This window comes from Scomber japonicus, chromosome 17, assembly GCF_027409825.1.
Source record: "Scomber japonicus isolate fScoJap1 chromosome 17, fScoJap1.pri, whole genome shotgun sequence".
Taxonomy (NCBI): domain Eukaryota; kingdom Metazoa; phylum Chordata; class Actinopteri; order Scombriformes; family Scombridae; genus Scomber; species Scomber japonicus.
This window is the reverse complement of record NC_070594.1, coordinates 19,724,006-19,744,357: the sequence shown is the minus strand read 5'-3', so window position 1 is coordinate 19,744,357 and position 20,352 is coordinate 19,724,006. Positions and strand designations below refer to the sequence as shown.

At 39.7% G+C, this 20,352-nt stretch overlaps 2 protein-coding genes across 2 annotated transcripts in view; one reads left to right on the top strand and one right to left on the bottom strand.

The window, feature by feature from the left end:
* LOC128376785 (protein eva-1 homolog C) overlaps positions 1–12,953 on the bottom strand; it is a 72,379-nt gene extending 59,426 nt beyond the window's left edge. Inside the window, exon 1 of the mRNA XM_053336635.1 lies at positions 12,845–12,953. Within this exon, the coding sequence (XP_053192610.1) occupies positions 12,845–12,953 (109 nt within the window). The remainder of the gene's footprint in view (positions 1–12,844) is intronic.
* A 1,954-nt stretch (positions 12,954–14,907) lies between these two features.
* Positions 14,908–19,016, top strand: mrpl19 (mitochondrial ribosomal protein L19). The gene is made up of 6 exons (XM_053336636.1): positions 14,908–15,009; positions 15,215–15,326; positions 15,914–16,032; positions 17,101–17,235; positions 17,874–18,055; positions 18,386–19,016. The coding sequence occupies exons 1-6, from the start codon at positions 14,931–14,933 to the stop codon at positions 18,623–18,625; spliced, it is 867 nt and encodes a 288-aa protein (XP_053192611.1). The 5' UTR covers positions 14,908–14,930; the 3' UTR covers positions 18,626–19,016.
* Positions 19,017–20,352: the final 1,336 nt, after the last annotated feature.

Sequence of the window (20,352 nt, the reverse complement as noted above, 5' to 3'; positions counted from 1 at the left end):
GGGCCATGCATGCTGCATATTCATCCTCACCTTTTATAGACTGTCGTCAGCAGAGGCAGCCAGCTATGACAACTGATAACTTGATTCAAGTGTTTGGATTTGGTTCATTCAATTCTGTGGTTAGGAATGCAGAAGAGAGAGAGGATGAGGGCATGTTAACATGTTTATCCCATTCTTTAAATCAAATTACTTCTTGGGCTTGCCTAAAGATGTGTATCAATATCCTCAGGTGATGGTCTCCTTAATTTGAATGGCAGAGGGCTAAAACACCCCCAACCCTCCCCACCCCTCTTCACAAACATGCACACAGACACACACAGCAGACAGAGACCAGAGCCCAAAGCAGCTGAAGTCATTAAAACCGGAGACACAAACACAAACACTCTGCTTGACAGTCCTTTCCTTCTCCCTGAGATGGCTTATCTTTCTAACACCTACACTCACACACACACACACACACACACACACACACACACACACACACACACACACACACGGGTCATGCAGGAGCAAACAAGCTTCAATCTGCTGGACATGAACAACCCCCAGCTTTTCCTGAACACAGCTTATTTATTCCTATCTATGAATCCAGTAGCAACAGGCTTATAACGGGCCGTGTGTGTCAACGGGGAAACTATAAAAACATTTTCAGTATAACAACAAAAGACCACTGAATGTCTTAGCCTCCAGAAAAACTGGAAAAGCTTTCCAAGTCTCTGGACCTCTGCTTGAGGGATGAACACAGTTCCTCCAAAGGATGATTCCACATTCGGTATTATGATGATGCTGGTAGAGTATGTCATCTAGCATGTCCCTACAGAATCTCACATTGGGGTGAGACACACATTGACATCATTTTCATCAAACTATTCACTGACCTCTTGTGTCCTGTTCCTTTCATCTGTCACCCATATGTTTTGGAGTTGTACCAAAAAAAAAAAAAAACGGTTCAACTCTATCTTTTTCAGTCTGATGACACAGAATAAACCCAAGCTTAGTTTAATGTGTTGATAGGCATTATATGACTTAACTGTGCATGCCTCCTCCCAAACAGAATAAAAGAATGACCAATTATACACTTCATTCATAATACATTTTGGATAAATATATAATTAATTTTACATTATACTATTATAGAACAAAAATGAACTCATTACGGTGGCAAACTCTAGCCTCAGGATAATGAACATGGAACGTGTCTATTTATCTTGTAGCAAACACAAGGTCTGTATGTGGATGGAACATGATGTATATTTTTGTTGGTGGGCTTTTACCTCGTGGGCAAAAAAGACAAAGAAGGGCCTTAAATGTAGCGAAGTGGAGGGATGTCACATGCTTAGTCAGACACATATCAGGTGGGACAAGGAATTCATGCTCTGGAGGAAAATTTGAGTGCAACATGTTCCCCTTGCTTGTTCAGATCCACACTGAACAGTCAAGCTTACATAAGAAGCTGCAGACAGTCAAATGCCAACTCAGTGATGTTAGCTACATGGCAGGGGGTTGATATTTCAGGTTACTGGCTTTAGCAAACTCCCATGAACACCACAACCTCAGTCTTCTATCTAAGCTCATCCTGAGGGGTCATTGGGTATAGAACATCTGCTGGGTTTGGCAATGGCTGCACGAGTGGACAGTGGCCAGTAAGTTTCCCCTAGGGAGTCCCCAAAAACTAAACACTGGTTCCACCCATGCCCTCCCACGACCTCTGTTAGCACGTGCCTCTCCTTGTGACCCCTTGAGGTCAAAGGGCACTAGGTGAGAGGAGGCTTTTACTCAGAGTCTCTGACCATGTGTGTTGTGTGTTTCTTATCATTTGTGAAAGGGAATACAAGGGGGTAAGGGGTGACAGAGTTAGGGGCATAGAGGTTCCGGGAACACCCTGCCTGGTGTTTGAATGCATGTCCTGACACCCACAGAGAAAAAAGGGTGTGTGTGGGGCAGTAAGAAAATACACTGAGGGATTGAGAGAATAAGGCTAGATTTGTCATTTTAATGGTCACTTTTATGGCCTGGGAGAGTTGGGTGGCAGCCAGAGTGCCCCCTTACTGACCACAGCCCAGCAGACAGCAGACAGATACAACAGTGTGTGAGCTTTATGATCACAAAGGGAACGACAGATGTATCCTTCCACAGTCATCCTCACCACAGTGGATTGGATTTAAGTGATTGTTGGGAGGAGCGATAGTAGCCCAAGGCTTAGAAAAGTGAGCTTGTGAGAGACAGAGGTCATCAAGGAATGATCTCCTGTCACTCACTTTCTCTGCTGACTGATAGATGCATCAGAAACTGACAATTTGTAGTTAATAGTTGAGATGTGGAGGAAACAGCTCTGCAACAAGGATTCTGCAGAACTAATCGCCCTATTAAACACAAAAATGAACACTAGCAGCAACAATATTTAAATTGTCATGAGGTAATCTCCAATAAAGAGAGAAATGTTAGATTAAAATAGCCATATAGTAAACCTGCATTAATTGGTTGTGAATTAAGTAGCAACTGGTGCCAATTAGCTAATGACATCAGGATGTAAAGCGATTTGCCTGAACTAATGCTATACTTTAGTTGCACTAGGGTATTCAGGTGTGGAAGTGTGCAAGTGTATGACTGCTTGAGCACTATAGAACTGGTCCTGGAAACAATTATGGTTACTGAGCATCAAAAAAGCTGATATATGTAAAGTTGCAAAGTGGAAGTATTTTCCTTTAAGTTTTCTTTTAATGATATCTCCTCAATATAGAAACACATGAGTTTCTTGGATAATTCAACTATAGATTTATGTTGTTGTCATCAGTCTCTTCGGTAGACCGGATGACTGTAACTTGTCAAAGAACCAGATATTTTCTAATACAGGTGCTCACCTCAGTGCTCCACAAGCAAATATCACATTATTAACTGAACAAGACTTCCACAAATGGCCATAACAACTAAATTATTTTCATTATTCTGTGTCTGCATGCCAAGCATCACTGTGATCCAGTAGTCTCCCACCTGCTCCATCAGTTTCTGTCCTTCTCCATTTTTCTCAAAAGCTACACCCCCTCCAAAAAACATTAATCAGTTTTAATGCATTAACAGCAAGACAGCATACCTCTTCAAGGTTCAAGCATGCGCTGTAAAAAAAAAAGAAAAAAAAAAAGAGAGGTATTTCCTTTCAAAAAATGGTGGGAGTGGGTGGGCACTAAAAGGCTGAGCTTTTTGGGAATTAACAAGCTTAACACGGGGGCTGTTCTGTGAAAACAAGCAATAGAACAACTCCTGAGTAGCTGAGGGAGTGAAAAGCCGTTTGCAGCATGTCCAATAGGACTTAGCAGGGAGATCTTCTTCCATTTACAACAAACCCAGACAGATCTTCAGGAATGAGCAGACTAAATGTGAAAGCCTACCTTGCCTTGGTCTTTCAGAGTTTCCGGAGAGTTTGTTTTTGTAGCTACTGGGGTCGTAGTGACTGGGGTCATCTTGGGTAGATGATTTTTCCTGTTCAAGGTATAGTCTTGACCTGTACAAATTTGTATTCTAAAATGAAGCCAAATGTGTGATATCTTAAAATTGCTTATCAAGGAACAATAACCCAGACTATACTATTTAAGTTTTCTATGAACTAGTGGCCCTTCTATTTTAATATTATGTAGAATTAGACAATAGGACAGACTTATTGAAATACCTACAATATACTCACGCCACAAGCGTTTGGTTTCAGTTGGATGTCCTGTTGCTAGTTTCAACCGCTACTGGCACAGTTTTATAACAGTAGCAGTATAACTGATGTTACATCAACATTTTGTCAGATACATTTTCATGCTCACCAGAGGATCAATTCTACTCACTATGGTGATCATCTGGCATTTCCTCTAGCAACACCAGCAGGTCAAACCTTTCACTCAAAACAATCAGAACATCGACAAAACGGAGTGGCACATTTGATCCATAAACAATGTTTGCTAATGATTTTAATGAACCACACTTTTCCGCTTATACCACCATAACATTTGTGGTTTCAATTATATCAGCAACATTTGTATGGATTTTTGTTGAATTTGGTTGCCATTCATGTCCCCCTCAGGATGAATTGCAACAACTTGGTAAAATTCTGTTGGGCTCTTATGAAGTCTCTGTGTTGTATTTCCTATGGAGGCATTAGTGTTAATCTTTGTTTCCTGCATGAGGGGAAACTACTTTCACTGTTGGTCTATAGTTGTGTGTGTCCAGGTTCATGGTCATTTTTTACAATATTTTTGGTCAAACCCATGTTTATGATATCTCTTATGCCATTTTACAATTTTTAATCATCATTATTAATGACTGTCTCACTGTCTTCACAGTTTCACAGTCACTTTCAGTAAAACAGTCCAATCCCTGCATTCAACCTTTAATGGCTGATAATAATTGCATAGCTGTGGACGTAAAGGTAAAATTTCTATTTAATAATATAGTGGCAATGGTTCCAATAACTGATGACATCTGACTACTGTAGGAGTTGAATGAATCAGCCAACAACCTGTTATCTTTAACTAGCGGTACTGTAACTAACAGGACAAGCATATTTAAAGTGAGCCAACATGGCAAATGAGTGAGATAAATTGAGACAAATCACATCCATCTATTCTGATATACACTCATCCAGCCCTGACCATAGTGCTATTATACTGTGATGACGCCATGCTGTGAATGAAACCACTACAACCCAAGTTTGCGTGCTACAAATGGTTTAAACAGGGTAAAAACAAGGGAAAATCTCTCCTGCTCCCTCCCCCCTTACCTGAGCTGGCCAGAGGGGCCAGTAAGCAACAGATTAGCAGTGCTTTGGGGAGCAGGCTGCTGTAGCGTGCTGTAATGCAGACTGTCAGTCCGACACAGTTGGGGGGCTACACAATGCCTCCTTGTTCAGACTGGCCCTTTTGCGCCCCACCTCTCTACCTCTCCTTCTCTCTTTTTCTCTCTCTTTCCCTTGAGGGGTTTTCATCAAACCATAAAAACTAACAAAAATGTTCTTTCACTCTAGTTACTATAGCGAGGCGAAGTGGGAAGCGTGGAACAAGGGATGGAGAAGGAATAAAAAAGGAAGCCAGATCAAGGCAGACATGTTGACTCTTAGACCAAACATAAATCAGCTCCCAGGAAACAGAGAAAAAAAGAGAGACAGAGGGGAGGAGGAGGGGCATCAAAGCATGGTTCACATTCTCCGAGATGCAGGAGCAGAAAAGGTGTGCATGCCGGGTTTTTGCATGTGCGTGTGTGTGTGTGTGTGTGTTGTGCGGCTGGGTTGAGAGCATAATTCAACAGCCAACACATAAGTGGGGTGGACATGAGGAGATAATTGCTGGTGCACACACCCACCAGGCTCTTTCTCAACACTTGTTTCTTGTTTTCTTACAGCTCAGATTCATCCTCAGACTGAATGGTGCAACCCTCTGTACTTGCAGCAGCAGGCATCTCCTACTTATCCGACTCTCTGTGCGTCTGTTGCTCACAAAAATGAAGACGCTCCCGGCCTCAACTATTGTTCAAAGTACACAAAAACGAGATTGTGTTCTTAATTAATTACACAATTGTTGCCTAAACAGAGACGGCAGAGATGTGAGGATAGGTCGTAAACTGCGGCTACATGCAGCAATAACGGAGTGTCACTCAAGAATCTACTTCACACATTTCTCTGTGTTTTCTTTGGGGCCACTTCTATACCTCCCAATGCAAGAGAGGGCAAGTGCAAACACACACACATACACACAGACACACACACACACACACACACACGCCCCTCCAAAGTCTACACATCTTTGCACTTAAATGGTTTTGGAATTAAGACACCACTCTCCTCTCCCCAATACCAGTTATTACTACAAAACCAGCAAGCTCATCATCTGATTAGGCGATTTGGGTGGTTGAGGGATTGACAGAAATCTATACAAAATAGTGATTATCATATTAAGGGCTGACTGGTTGAGCAGTTTTCATGTGATTATAAGCCCATCTCAGCTGGTAGTTAGACCTCCTTCACAGTCTACGTTGGTAATTTCAAAAGCAGTCTGGGTTTAATTTAGGAGTTTCACCCCAAAATCAGGTATGAGACAGACATCGTTTGAAAAAAAAAAAAAAAAAAGACACCTACTCTCACTCAAATTATAGTGATTTTTTTTAAACATCAGCCAATGGTAAGCTCTCAGTCAACACACTGATAATACTCCTTTACAGTATATTGCTGAGACAGTAAATGATGCACTTGAGACGCTTCGCTCCTTAAAATTGAATCGTCACTGACACACAAAATCATTTCTACCATCTTGCCTGTTCTTTATCAAGTAACAATGAATTAATGAACACATGCTAAAGTTTGCCTGTTGAAATGTAAGCAGTCTTAAAAGTTTTGTACACTTTATGCCAATAAATTCCAATTTTCTAACACTAAACCTTCACTAATTGCAAAATAGTGTCTGTTCTTTGTACTTCACAGGGACATTATTGACATATCATAACTTAATTTAGTGTAGTATTGCCCCAACAGCAGCCAAATCATTAAGCATTACCTCAGTCAGGATGTGCTCTCTTCCCACACATATTTTGGCAACATGACAAAAAACATTTTTGATTGGTTCATGTTAATATTCCTCATATGCCAGGACTTGAAACAGTTGACACAAAGCTCACTTTTAAGTTTATGTCTGCTTTGAAGACATTATCACATTAATCATGTCAACACTTTTCTTTTCATTGCTTTGTTATTTCATTCAGGAATTTCCTTTAGATCACTGTGGTTCCAGTATTTAGAGAGCAGATTACAAATTTGATATATATATATATCAATAATTCATTGTTTAATCTACACAAAATGAAGTGTCCTCTATTTGTTGCGGTGACATGTAGGATAATTTAATTTCCTCGCATGGGCCTTAAAATGAGCTGAGTGGGAAGAGCTGTTTCCTGTCGTAAACACACATCTCTCATCGCCATAACCACTCTGTTGTTCCCCAACATGATGTCAAACTCTTCTGTATGTGTTTGTTTATGTACTTATTGTATCCAGGGGGAGGGTAATTCATGTCTTTCAGCACTATCATGTTGTGCCAGGCCAGACTTCCACCTTAAATTAAACATACACACACGCACACACACACACATAGACAAACACCCCACACACAGTGCCATAAATGCATACGTTGGTACGCACATCCAAAGGTTATCTCCAGTACATCTCCAAGCTGTCTGCACCAACAGGTTCTTTAGTATCACATTTCCTTTAACTTGTTAAACTGTCTTGTTGGTACCAAACTTTTAAGATGGGTTTTACACTGCTATATATAACTAGCATCGCTCAGCTACAAATGTTACATGTCACACATGACACACAGCTCAATGACTGGATATAATGTTTCCAAGCTCAGCAGTAAATTCCTAGTATAGTTAGTAAGTACACTTTGCTTCTTCCTCTGCATGAACTCTTCTTGTCTCAATTGCCACCAGGTTTACATGACCTTCTGTAGAGCTGAGATTTAAGCAGCTGATTTGAGCTGCTTCTATTTGGGAACAAGGATGGTTAAAATATACATAGTCATTTGACTTCTTTAAAACTTAACAAGAGTTAACTATGAAGTTATCTGTAACTTTTTTAACTTGTAATGGCTTGGGTACAATTGGGAGTTTTGAAACTAGATTCAGATTCAAATTTGATTGAAGTGCTATATTAAAATCCAACCATAATCCACTGAAACCTGTCTCCTCTCAGTATTTAAACAGATTTAACAGATGATATCAATGAGGGATTATAGTTTAAATCTGAACTGTAATGCTCTAAATGTCCTCCTTGACACCCACCAGCTCTATGTGTTGCACTGATAAATCAAAATCCTTGCCAATTTACTACTTTGGGAAGCTCATTGACGGGAGCTTCCCTTTGAAGAGAAGCACCCCCCCTCTGTTTTTTCTACTAAAGAGAAAAGCAGCCTTATGCCAGGCCCTCACTGTCCGCCTAGCCGCCTGCCTCCACCGAAAGTAGACAAAACAAGTGGGAGGCAGGATTTGTTTAGACAGAGCTCACCTGGCGCACACAGACACAGAAACAGTGATCAGGCAAGCCCTTGGGAGGAGTAGAGGCGAGGAGGCGGGGAAGCGAAGCAGGGGTGGTAGGGAAAGAGGCAGGGGAGCTGATGAGTGTGGGAGTGGGGGAAGGGAGGTGAATGGGATCTGTGCATAGAGAGCGTGGGGTTCAGTGTACCACTCTTATCCAGGGCCACTCAAAAATCAGAGCGGATTAAGATTTGAGGGGCCTCAATTAGCCCTCAGTAATAGGTGGAAGGGTGTGTTTGTGTGTGTAGACGTAGGCAGAGTAAAGGTTAGAGGCAGCCTAATCCAGGACTTGCCCATATGGGTAATAGCAGTGGTGGATTTGGGTGTCTATCTAAGTATTAGCTACAGAGTCATGGAGCTTAGAGCGCTTGCCCATTGGGAAGCGATCAGCTGATCTGTCACCTAGGAAGGATTGCCCCCTGTCACTACCCTAGGTTTACTCTTTCTACTGTACATGAAATTGTTGACAGTTAAAGGATAAGTCTGGTGACATTCTGTATTTGTCTTACTGTCAACAAATCCCACCAAAAGATCAAAAGTATACAATGAACTGACCTAACCCAAACTAACACTCACTGTTTTTTCCTCTGTGCCATTGTTCAAAATTCATTGTTCATTTTCCAAAACAGATTAAAAACTTGGAACATGACACACTCGGTGACATTGAACATGAGCACAGCAGTTTATTTTTAGTCAAAATATAGTTCAAAATATATTCAATACTGTTTTAAGATATCCGTCTTGAGTAGGAATGAATGGGCTTATGATTGAAGCGATAAGGTGATTGTGTAGTAAGAAAGAGAGAAATGGATAACATATAGTTGAAATGTGTTGGCAGAAAGAAAATAGAGAATATCACCAGTGTTATCCTCTAATGGCAGAAACTACACAACAAGATAAACTTTTACTTCTGATTGTAAAGCTGTATTGTAGGAATGACTAAAAGCTGCTAATAACCCGTTGAAGTAGGGCATCATTATTATGGTGTAAATGATAAGCATAATTATGTATTTCTCGATAAGGAAATGATCCTTTATCACATTTATCCATCTTTGGGAATGTAGCTTTACCATATGTAAAAACATTAAAATGACAAAGTGTCATCTACTGTTAAAGTATAGTATAGTATAGTATATTATAGTATAGTATAGTATAGTATAGTATAGTATAGTATGGCATAGTATAGTATAGTATAGTATAGTTAAAGTATAGAACTAAAGTAACTAAAGTATAACTATTTTTTATTAGTGATTAATCTGCTGTTTTTTTTCTTGATGAATTGTTTTTATCTTCAATCATCTTGATTGTCCAACCAAACCAAAATAATTCACTTCTGTCATGTAAAACTAAGAAAAGCATCACATCTTCACATATGAGAAGCTGAAACCAGGAAATTCTGGCATTTTGGATCAAAAAAGTGACTAATACTATTCAATTACTCAATTAATCAACTAATCGTTGCTGCTCCAATTTATCACTTTTATCACTACAGTTACTATGACATCAGGCTCTCCAATTGCAAAACACCACTATTGTGCCTGATTTCATCATGTGAGCACAATTATAATGATGATTTCAGGCCCAGCTTTGATGTTATCCAAACATCTTTATCCTCTTTTGAAGTGAATTAAATTCATGACCTGAAAAAAAACTCTGTTGACTTACTTTCTACATTTCTCCACTGTGGTCAACATGTGTGATGAGGTTTGACAGCGTGGAACAAAGAGCAAGATGGATGATAACTCCTCCTAACCACACACTCACGCAGTTACTATGGGTTGACCTCAGTTGACCCCTTGGCCCCTCAACAGCCTCACATCCCATTGACTGGGATTAAATAGGTTATTGCCTGCAGGGTTTTATGACAGAGAGTGAGAAGAAAAGTGTCCTCACTGTAACCCTTCAGCAGTGTCAGAGAGGTTTCAGCCATCAACAGGTCCATTAAATTGCTGATGGTTCTGAATCTGTTTGCATGTATTGAAAGACACCATGCATCTGCAATTTGTTTGAGATGTCAACAGATCAAGTGAAGCTCAGCTGAAAGGCCCAGTTGTAGCAAATGCGTAATTCATGTTTTTTTTTTTTTTTAGCTTTTTTTCAAACAGCCCAGCATTCATAGTTTCCTTTTCTTCCATAACGATGTGTTGACAAAAATGGTAACCTGTTCTCTGTCCATGTCAGCTGACAACAGCATCCAGCAGGAGACAGTAAAGCAGTTATAACAGCTGGTACTCACATGACGCTTGAGTAACACAACCTCAAGAAGACAGACCTTCTTTTTATTGCATGAAGCAAAGGACAAAATTAGTTTACAGTCATAAAAATGTGTTTATTGGTCAAATACATTTTTGAGTGTTAGTGGTGCAACATGGTCCAAATTTTTTTTCAAAAAAAAGATGACTTGCTGCTAGCTGTCTATTAAACGAGACAAGCATTAAACAGACATGAGTAAACCTGAGAAAATATGTAAAAGGAGACAAAATGATTGTAGATTAAGTTATGAGATGAGAAAGTATTGAACAATATGAGAGTATTGATAACTTGTAAGACAAAGAGTGTTAATTGGCTAACGTGCTACCCCTGTTAGCCTAGGGGCTCCTGTGTTGCTTGGGCTCACTCCACACCTCTAATTAGCTGCTCAGGCAGCTGTATAATAGAAGATGATAACAGGGGGAGAGATAGAATTAAATTACCCACCAACATGGTTTGTTTCCATTTCAGCAGCCGGCTCAAAGCCGCCAGTGAAATATGAAACTGCCATTACTCCAGTTTGTCGACAAACGATGCAAATGTGAGATGTAACACAAGGAAGGGCACGCTAAAAACAGCATGGGATAAAATTAAATAAACTTTTACTACATCAGCATTCTTTTGGAAATCAACAGTTGGCTGCTGCAGGTTAATTCGCCCTCAGCGAATGACTGTGGTCCACCTATGAGACTGGATTGTTCACCATCACTGATAGAAGTTTGACTGACAGATGTTAGATATACGTCTGCCACCCTGCAGCCTGGAAACACCTGTCAATCAAAGCCTCAGTCTCCGAGGAGACTCCAGCTGGCCAAGAATGCGAGGCCTGAAGGATTTCTTTGTCCCTGAGGTATTCTGAGGCAGTCCCCTTTCTCTTTTCATTCATAGCAATACTTGGTCAGCATTTCTGTAAAAGCATGTGGCACAAAGCCCCAGCGAGCAAACAAAGTTGCATCTTGGGAGTCAACACCAGTGTCCCTGCAGGGCCTACTGGGAAAAAATTGGAAGGACCCAACAGTACAGCAGCAGTGTTTCTTCCCCACCCCCTTCAGCAGCACAATAATGAATGAGTGACTTAAAAGTAAAAGTTCCAGAGTGAGGACATACTGCATCAAAGCTGAGATTTCAACAAATTAACTCCTGTCTGTAACATAGCGTTTGAATAATCGTGTCTAAGCCAGGGTATTGGTAAATCTACTCCAAGCAGCGGAAATCTGGAATCAGCTGGTCTTAAAGTTTTTTTCCCCTTCTTGCTTAATTAACCACAATTTGATCTACTCAATCGTATTATTTATTGTGGGGTGGGGGGGTCAACAACCGCAGACACGCGTGGGACAATTACAAAAAAATAAACCCCTGTTAACAGCTTTCACAACACCCTGATCTTTAGCAGCTCATTAGTCAGTCACATGTGCACGCAGTCATACACAGAGGGCATGTTACATACATCTGCTCCTTAGCACCTTTCCCCCCCCCAACACTGTGTTAGTCTGCTTGTTTCCAACCATTAGACCCATTAGAGGCCAATTAACACCAACACAAAGCTCCCTTCCTGTTTTATGGCACTGTAAACAAAACCTGCAGGCTTTCCTTGGGGCTCAACACAGCTCCACAGTCTATAGTGCTACACAGAATAACTCATTAGTTTCTACTAATACTTCATATACTGCCCTCTTCTAGCAGACATAAAAGCCTACAGGTTCCCTCACACTGTTTGGCACATAAACCTCAGGTAATTGGCTGCTTCAGATATGAGCACTTGTTATTGACTTTCCCGCTAATTCTATATGAAGCAAAGAAAATCATAAAAAGTGCTCAGTGGTCGGCACTTGCTTTCTTCTCTGAGCTATAAATCAAAGCAAAGGAGAGCCCTGGGTCTAAACAATAGTTCTCATCGGGTGACACATTAACCACATTATCCCGTTTATCTCGCTTGCAATCAATGGGATATTATGTGCTGCAAATCTATGAGGTACTGACAAACTATAACCCTTCTTATCCCTGCAGCCAGGCGGCTTGGGTAAAGGGGAACCTGTTGTTTGAAGTGCCAAATGTGGGTCACTCTTCTCAAACGATGTCAGGAGTGGCCAACAAAATAAAAAGATAAGCGCAATACGGGTCTTTTCCGCATGTTTAAGTTGTGTTTTACTCGGTTTGTGAAGCAAAGCCTTGAGTGTGCATGCTGGAGCACGCCAGAGGGGAAGAGACCAGAAGCTGATGCGACGCACTCAAATCAAAGCTCCCATTTCTTCTAGAGGTTACTCAACAGTTGAAAACATGCGCAATGACTTAATCCTGAGTGTTTTTCACCTGCTAGGTTATTAAATTAGTTTATGCTTTACAATTTATATGAGATATGGCAATTACAACACCCCTATGACCGGGAAATGGGATGATAAAGTGTACTTACAGGAAACACACGCATAATAAAATGTGTGATTATTTGTCCAATCGTTTGTTTTTTTTAAAGGGTTCAAGTTTGACTCTATTCTGTAAACAACAGACGAACACATTCAATTGATGATTCCCAAACCTGAAAAGTCTGAAGAGCCCTTGGTGAGGTCGCAGAGGACGGTCAGACACGTTATTCCCAACAGGAGCGCATAACTGACGGCTGAGAGAGTCCTATCTGAGAAGAACATCCTTGAAGCCTCACAGTTTTTGAGTTTCTCCGTAGCATTAGAAAATCCAGCAACAGCAGTAACAGCAGCAACATTGAGTTTCAGGCTCTGCGTCGCATGCAGGAGATGTGCGCTCCCATGTCTTCCCTCATCCTCCCACCACACTACTGTGAGACCGAGGCTCCTGCGGGTTGAGGCAGTGCACGGCTCTGTGTGCATTTCCAACTGCGTGGTGTGTTGTGGAGGAAGCCCACCTGGAGGACCGACACTCCCCTGCATGGTCTCAAAGAGCCAGAGTTCCCTACCACACACACACACACACACACATACACAAACACACACACACACACACAGACACCGAGTTTATAAAAGTGTGTTAGAGCTATAGAGACTGTGACCTCTGGGAAATTATTTGCTTTTCTTCAGTGATGTGTTTGTTTGACTCTAGTAGTGGAATGTAACCAAGTGCATTTACACGTGTAGAGCAGCCTACTTAAGTGCTGCTTTGTAGTTTCACTTTAACAGTAGCCTACTTACATGTTGTGCTATATTTGTTCTTTAAAAAAAACATTTATTTGATATATATTGTGACTAGTTAAGTTAAAGATTGAGAATTCACATGAAAAACATAATATAAGCTTAAAATATGATGCCTCCTTACATTAAAATATCCAACAGCTTATATCATGTTAACATGATCCACCACAACCAGCTAAAGCCTTAAAATGTTGCTTATAGCTTAATGTATCTGTAATATTAATCCAGTAATACTACAATCTTACAGGGGTCATTCTGGACCCAAACAGATATTTTTATTTTTATGTTTCAGTACTTTAAGTAGGGTACATTTTGGTGCTAATACTTTTGTTGTAGTCCTATGGAAAATTGTGGATGCAAGATTTTGATTTTAATGGATTATTTTTATAGTGTTGCTATAGTATTGGTTCACCATTATTAAGTCCATAGAGGAATAAAAATAAAAAGTTGACTGGAATCAACCAAAACGTATGGTTATTATACTATGGTTATTATAAATTCAATTTTCCCTGTGGTTGATAACATATAAAGGCTATTAATGATCTATATAAATGCAAACATGACACATATGTAGGTACTTATATATCATTAAGGTGGGCATAAAGTATAGGCTATTTGATAAATACGGGAGGCACATAGTAGATAAACAGAAACAAGAATGGAATATTATGACTTTTTTTGTTTGCAATCATTGTCAGCAGGAGTAGCCCTTGAAGTGTCATCATAATTATCATCAGACATAGCTACTGCCAACAATACCAACATAAACTCTAAGGGAAATAACTCAGCTCTGATCTTTGCTCACTAATGGGCAACATGTGTCATGGTGAAAACAGTCATGTGTAAATCACAAGCAGGTTGACTACGGCTCTCATACAGGCTCATAATGATTTAACAATTATTATCAATAATCTGTAATGTTTTAATTGGGGTGGGTGTGGAGGGCTGAGTTGGTACTGCAATTATATTCATGTACAGTATGCATGTGTTTCTTCAACTAGGTGCACTTTTAGCCTTGTGAACCTGAATAAAAAAAAGTTATTCAAAAATCACCTAACAGTCTCATAAGTTTAAATAGTTTGTCTAGTTTTAAGATCTGTAAGAGGACAAACTTAGATTACAAAACAAATTATTAATTGATAGGAAGAGTATTTGTTGCCTTAGTAACAACTAATGGGGATCCAAATAAACAATATCAATCAATATCAGTCAATGATGATTTAGAAAAATATCTCTTTGAATTAAATGAACTTTTTTTGTGCTTGTTTCCATCCACCCTGTACATTTCAATCAGATTGAGCCTTTGAACGAGCATCAAAGTCGAGCATGTATTAAAAACGGAACAGTTGCGCCATCCTGTGGACAATCTATTCAACTGCATATTAAGGTAAATCGCGTTTCGAATACGTTTGTCTTTGACGGCTTCCGTACCAGCTCCCATGTGACAACAGAAGGTCAATCATGGCAGCCTGCGCTAAAGGGGTTGGCAAATGTATCTTGTCTTTAAGGTTACTACGAAATCTTCAACTCCAACATGAACGTAAGAACAAACTTTTTGTTGACTGTTACATGTTATGTTTACTGTCAGTTTAATGAAAGATGCACGTAATGTTCTCCTCGCGGGATAACTATAAGCTAGCATGTTAGCTAACTAAGTCATTTTTCAGCCTAAGAGCGACCACCGTTTTTATTTTCGATATGGAAACGTTTATGAATCAAAATGATGTATTGTTTGTTATTTGCAGGATTTCTGTCCACGTCTATGTGTCGGCTTGCTGCGGGAAATGACGGAAAGTTCATTCCTCCCTCTAAACCTGTCATCATTGATAAAACACAGACTGCAGCATCTCTGCGAAAGTAAGTTATGTTTTTCAGTAAACACGCACAAACAAACCTAATATACAGTAGGTCACTAGGAGGCAAATGGCTGCCCAAATGTGTCAATATTTGTCCCCCTTATGAACGTTTTGACTTTAGTAGTGTACATCAAATATTTTGTTTTTTTCCTCACAACTCTGCTGTAGATGACATACTAAACACAATGCTCCTGTCAATCCATATCATTGTAATATAATCTTGTAACATTAATTTAACATTTATCCCCCATGTTGTTTGAGCATTGCATGTTGCTGAAATGAAACCTGACAGATTTTTAACTCCACAACTTTAGCCCATATCACCATAACAGATTTGTTCAAATGAATGGTTGGCAGTCAGACAGATGTGTTGATGGCATTTATTCCCTCTCAGACACAGTTCCTACGGTTATATATCTATTTCATTCTTAAATTAATGAAGAGAGATTTAAAAAAATATATATAGGCATGCATTTACACTTGGGTTGCCATGCATTGGCAACCCAATGAAAAAACAGCCCTGTGGTTGAACCTAACTGCTCACCCCCACTTAAGGTTTTAACGTGTCATCTGTCTCTCCCTTCCCAGGTTCCTGAGCCCAGAATTCATCCCTCCCCGCCAGAGAATCAACCCTTTTAAGTTTACCATGGAGAGGAAAGATATGATACGCAGGAGGAACGTGCTTAACATCCCTGAATTCTATGTCGGTAAGATACCAGTTGAAATACTCAACACAACAGGTACATTATCACTTCAAGGTTGTTATTTGGTATGAAGGATTTGCCCGAAGCAACTTCTTCTTTCATCTGCAGACATGGTGCTTTTTTATAATGCTTCCTCCAGTGTGAATTAATGCAGTTTGCTGTATTTTCATTTAGCATTTTATCAGGAACACCTGTGCAATCTAATGCAATCCAATATAACAGATCTACCATAAATTCTACTTTTATGAAGCTTATACATTCTCAGTTTTTATTGACATTGTCAGAAAGGTGATAGTTGTTCTTTAAGTTTATCGAGGTCATAGTTGGTGGAAGTGGTGTACTGTACGTTATATTGACAACTGTTTTTAATATTTTATCTACTCTATTAACAAACACAAAATATTAGGAACTTTCAATACCACTCACTACAACAACAACTGAAAATGTATAAGGCTTCGTAAAATTAGAATTTGCTATTCTATCCAGTTTAGGCATGGGCCGGTATGAAATTCTGGCGGTATGATAACCATAAGAAAAAATATCATGGTTTCACGGTATGGTGGTATTGTGATTACAGCTCTAAAATGTTCCTAAAAGGAAGAAAAATAAAGACAGACATGTTAATTTAACCTGAATATACACTGTAATGACGGTGTGAGGGGTCGTGATACTCTACGCTGCAGCTGCACCACCTGAGGGATTTCTGACCAGCACTTTCTGTCTTTGACCAGACAAAAAACAGCTCATACCTTAGGAACAGTATGACATTTGGCGCTTTCGTTTATCGTGGCTTTTACAAATCGCGGTATACCTTGAGCACGGTTATCATCCCATGCCTAACAGTTGCATAAGATTGTCAAATTCTTGGCCTGAATTATTGTCCCAGTCTGCCACTGCTGTCATCTAAGAATTGATTTTAAGATTTTACTTCATCCAACTATTGCATGGTCTGTGATTTGTTTCCCCAGGGTCCTTTTAGCAGTATCAGTATCAGACATGTGAAGTTGATGTCCTGTTTTAATCGCTTTTTTAAAAGTTGCACCCCTCTCTTATCCTCTTTCTTCTTTTAAGGGAGTGTCCTAGCTGTGACCATGGCTGACCCCAATGCCAGTGGGAAAACCAACCGCTTTGTCGGCATCTGTATCCAGAGGGGCGGAAAGGGACTGGGAGCCACATTTATTCTGAGGAACATCATTGAAAACCAAGGTGAAATTTTAGTTTTCTCTCTTCCACAAAGGTCCACCAAATATCAGCAACCAGCATTGCCTTGTGGATCCAATATGGGCATGAGTACATTTTGAGTTAAATCCTACTGATACTTTCCCATAGCTTAATTTAAATAGCATAACTATGTTGTTTACATAAATCCCTTTCCTGTTATATTTGTAGCTGATTTTTGACTATGCTACTCCATTTGAAGCCCTTCCTCCATTTGTGTTGGTCTTATTGTTTTGTGTCCTGTTTACAAAATACATAATACAACTTTTTAATGTATAAAAGCTTGGTCTGTTCTTATGTTTGTTTTCTCTTTTCTTTTTCTTTTTTCTCCTTGGTGCTACACTATACTTTATGTAAACTGCTATATAAATTAAGCTGATTTGAGAGTTGAGTTTTAAAAAGACCGGCAGATGATATAATCTGCCCCTGCACTGAAAAAGTATGAGTAATTAATATATTACATATCATTGGCAGGGGTTGAAGTGAGAGCATGTTCTTCTTAAGATATGACAGAGAGGAAGAGGAGAGGATTACTGTCAGGGTTTATCTTGAAGTAGGTTGCCATCACTTTAAACACATTGCTTTAAATATAAATTTGTGTGTGTCTGTGTGTGTGTGTGTGACAGGTATTGAGATCTGCTACGAGCTGTACAACCCTCGTATTCAGAATATTGAGGTGTTGAAGCTAGAGAAGAGATTGGATGAAAACCTGATGTACCTGAGAGATGCCCTGTCAGAGTACAGCACTGTGGACCCAGAAATGAAGCCTGTGCCAATCTCCCCTACTGGAGAGGTGCCAGTCAACAAGGTACTATTTAATATTACTGTAAATACTGTATGCTATAATATTACTCTTTAGTTTTTGTATTAATGGTTCTATTATAATTGCTTGTAGCAGTGATGTAAAATATGCATTTTGTAGATACTTGAGTCTAAAAAGCCTTGCAGTATCATTAGTGCTTGATCTGATTGTGTGTGTCCTACTATCAAAAACCCAAACCATGGCAGTGTGTGCAGCTTGATACAATTACACAAAAAATGAGCAGATTTTTTAAAATGAAGACAAGTAGAGGAAATGTAATAAAAATAAAAATATATTCAAATTGAAAATGAAAGAGCATCTCTGTCCGTTCAACAGATGAGAGTAAGGATGCGCCCAAGGCCTTGGTCCAAACGTTGGGAGCGACCCAAGTTCAACATCAAGGGAATCCGCTTCGAATTGTGCCTGACCCCAGAGAAGATGGAGTACACCGCCCAGAAGTGGGGAGAGCCTTGGCGGGAGTACGACATGCTGAAGGAGTATGACACTTCCAAACTGGAGGAGGAGATCTTCCGTGAGGTCCAGCAGGGGATGAGCAAGTCAGGGACGGCTTCTTAAAATGCAAATGTTCTTCACTTTTACCATAAAGACATAACATTTCCAGGAATGGGGAATGATTGGATGATTGCATGGATGTGCAACACCTGACTAGATTGTGGTCCATTTTCAGTCAGAGTTCATCATGATGGTTTACCACAGCTACACCAGTGCAAGTGGAAACTGGTGTAATGTTCAGAGGAGTCAGGCCCTCCTATTTGTCTCGTCCATCAGTCTGCTGTACATTATGAGTTCTTTCAATGTCGTTGCTCTAAGGTATTTACATTAATCATGATGCACATCCATTAAGAGGTTTCTATAATAAATATGATTAAACCCTTCAAGCTGCTTTTTAAGTACATTTTGTTCTTCCAAGAATCATATGAGAACTATGTTTTGACTATAGTTACTGAATATTTGTTTAAATAAATTGGATATCTTCCACAATCAGTTGTTTTAGTACAAAAAAAAACCTTTTGGAGGCTTGACGGACTGTTTTTTCTTCTCAGCTGCACTGGAAGGGTCTTTTAACAAAATGGTCTTTTACTATAAGAGTAATTTTGAGAAATATTGACTTTATTTGACTCATTTAGACAGTTGACACACCGTATTAGCTTCAAATAAACTATGGCTGTGGATTTTACTCCCCATCACTTCCATTAAAAGTGCTTCATAAAGGGATCTTTTGAAGTTCAGTATGAAGAGAAAGAATGATTTCAGCAAGAAAAACGTTAGTGTTTGTTTGGGCACGCGATTGTTTAGAACAGACCTGAGTAATTGTGACAGCATCTTAAAAGCTGGTAGCAGACTTGGAGTAATGCAATCTCGACACTAGGTGGCACTACTTCTCCATATATCCCGCATCCTGCAGCAGTTGCATAACAGAGCCTTTGTTGTGTTCTGTCTTGCAATGTTTTCAGGGAAACTGCTTCCATGTTAAATAAACTGATTTTTGTGGTTAAATAAATGTTGAGGAGCCTGTTTCCTAAAAGCAGGTTTATTGAATTATCTGGCTTAAAACCTGACACGAAAAGGCTTTTTTTATCAGTACATGTTCCAAATCTGAAGGGCTTCTGAGTTTTAGTAGAGATTTCCAAATAAATCAGTAAACCTGCTTCTTGGAACAGGCCCCACTACCCTCCACTTAAAAAAAAAAAACACCCTGAGATTCAGAGACCGAGGACACCCGGTAGTGTTTTACTGCTGTGGATGGAAAATTGTGGTGTCGAGATGGTATGTTAGAGCGTCAGTTGGGTAGTATAAAAACACTTGGACTCCGTATGTTATGTCTGCTCTCTGTGAATGTGTGTGTATAAACACGTTGAATGAGTCCCTGCACTCTAATTTCTCCATATTACAGGATGAGACGCGGAGAAAATGGCCTCTAATACAGGAGTAGCAGATGTTTACTGAGCTCATTACGGACCACACAGATTTACTGTATGGAGAGACAGTGGAATAAAGAGAGTGATTATTCCTTTTCCATTTAAGGTCGTGGAACTGAAGACCGTGCCATTAAGAGCTTTTAAACATTGGCGTATAGAAATTCACAAGTTACTAGGTGGATTTAATTGTTCTGCAATTATTTTGCACCTGTTGAATCCCCTACAGCACAAACTCAACCTTCACTTCACTGTCAGAGTGTTTAGTCCCAGCTAATTTACTCTCTGCCCAATCAGACCTGACCTGCAGCAAAGACAACCAACTCCATCTGCTTTTATGTACAGTAGACTGAGTGCTGGTCCTGT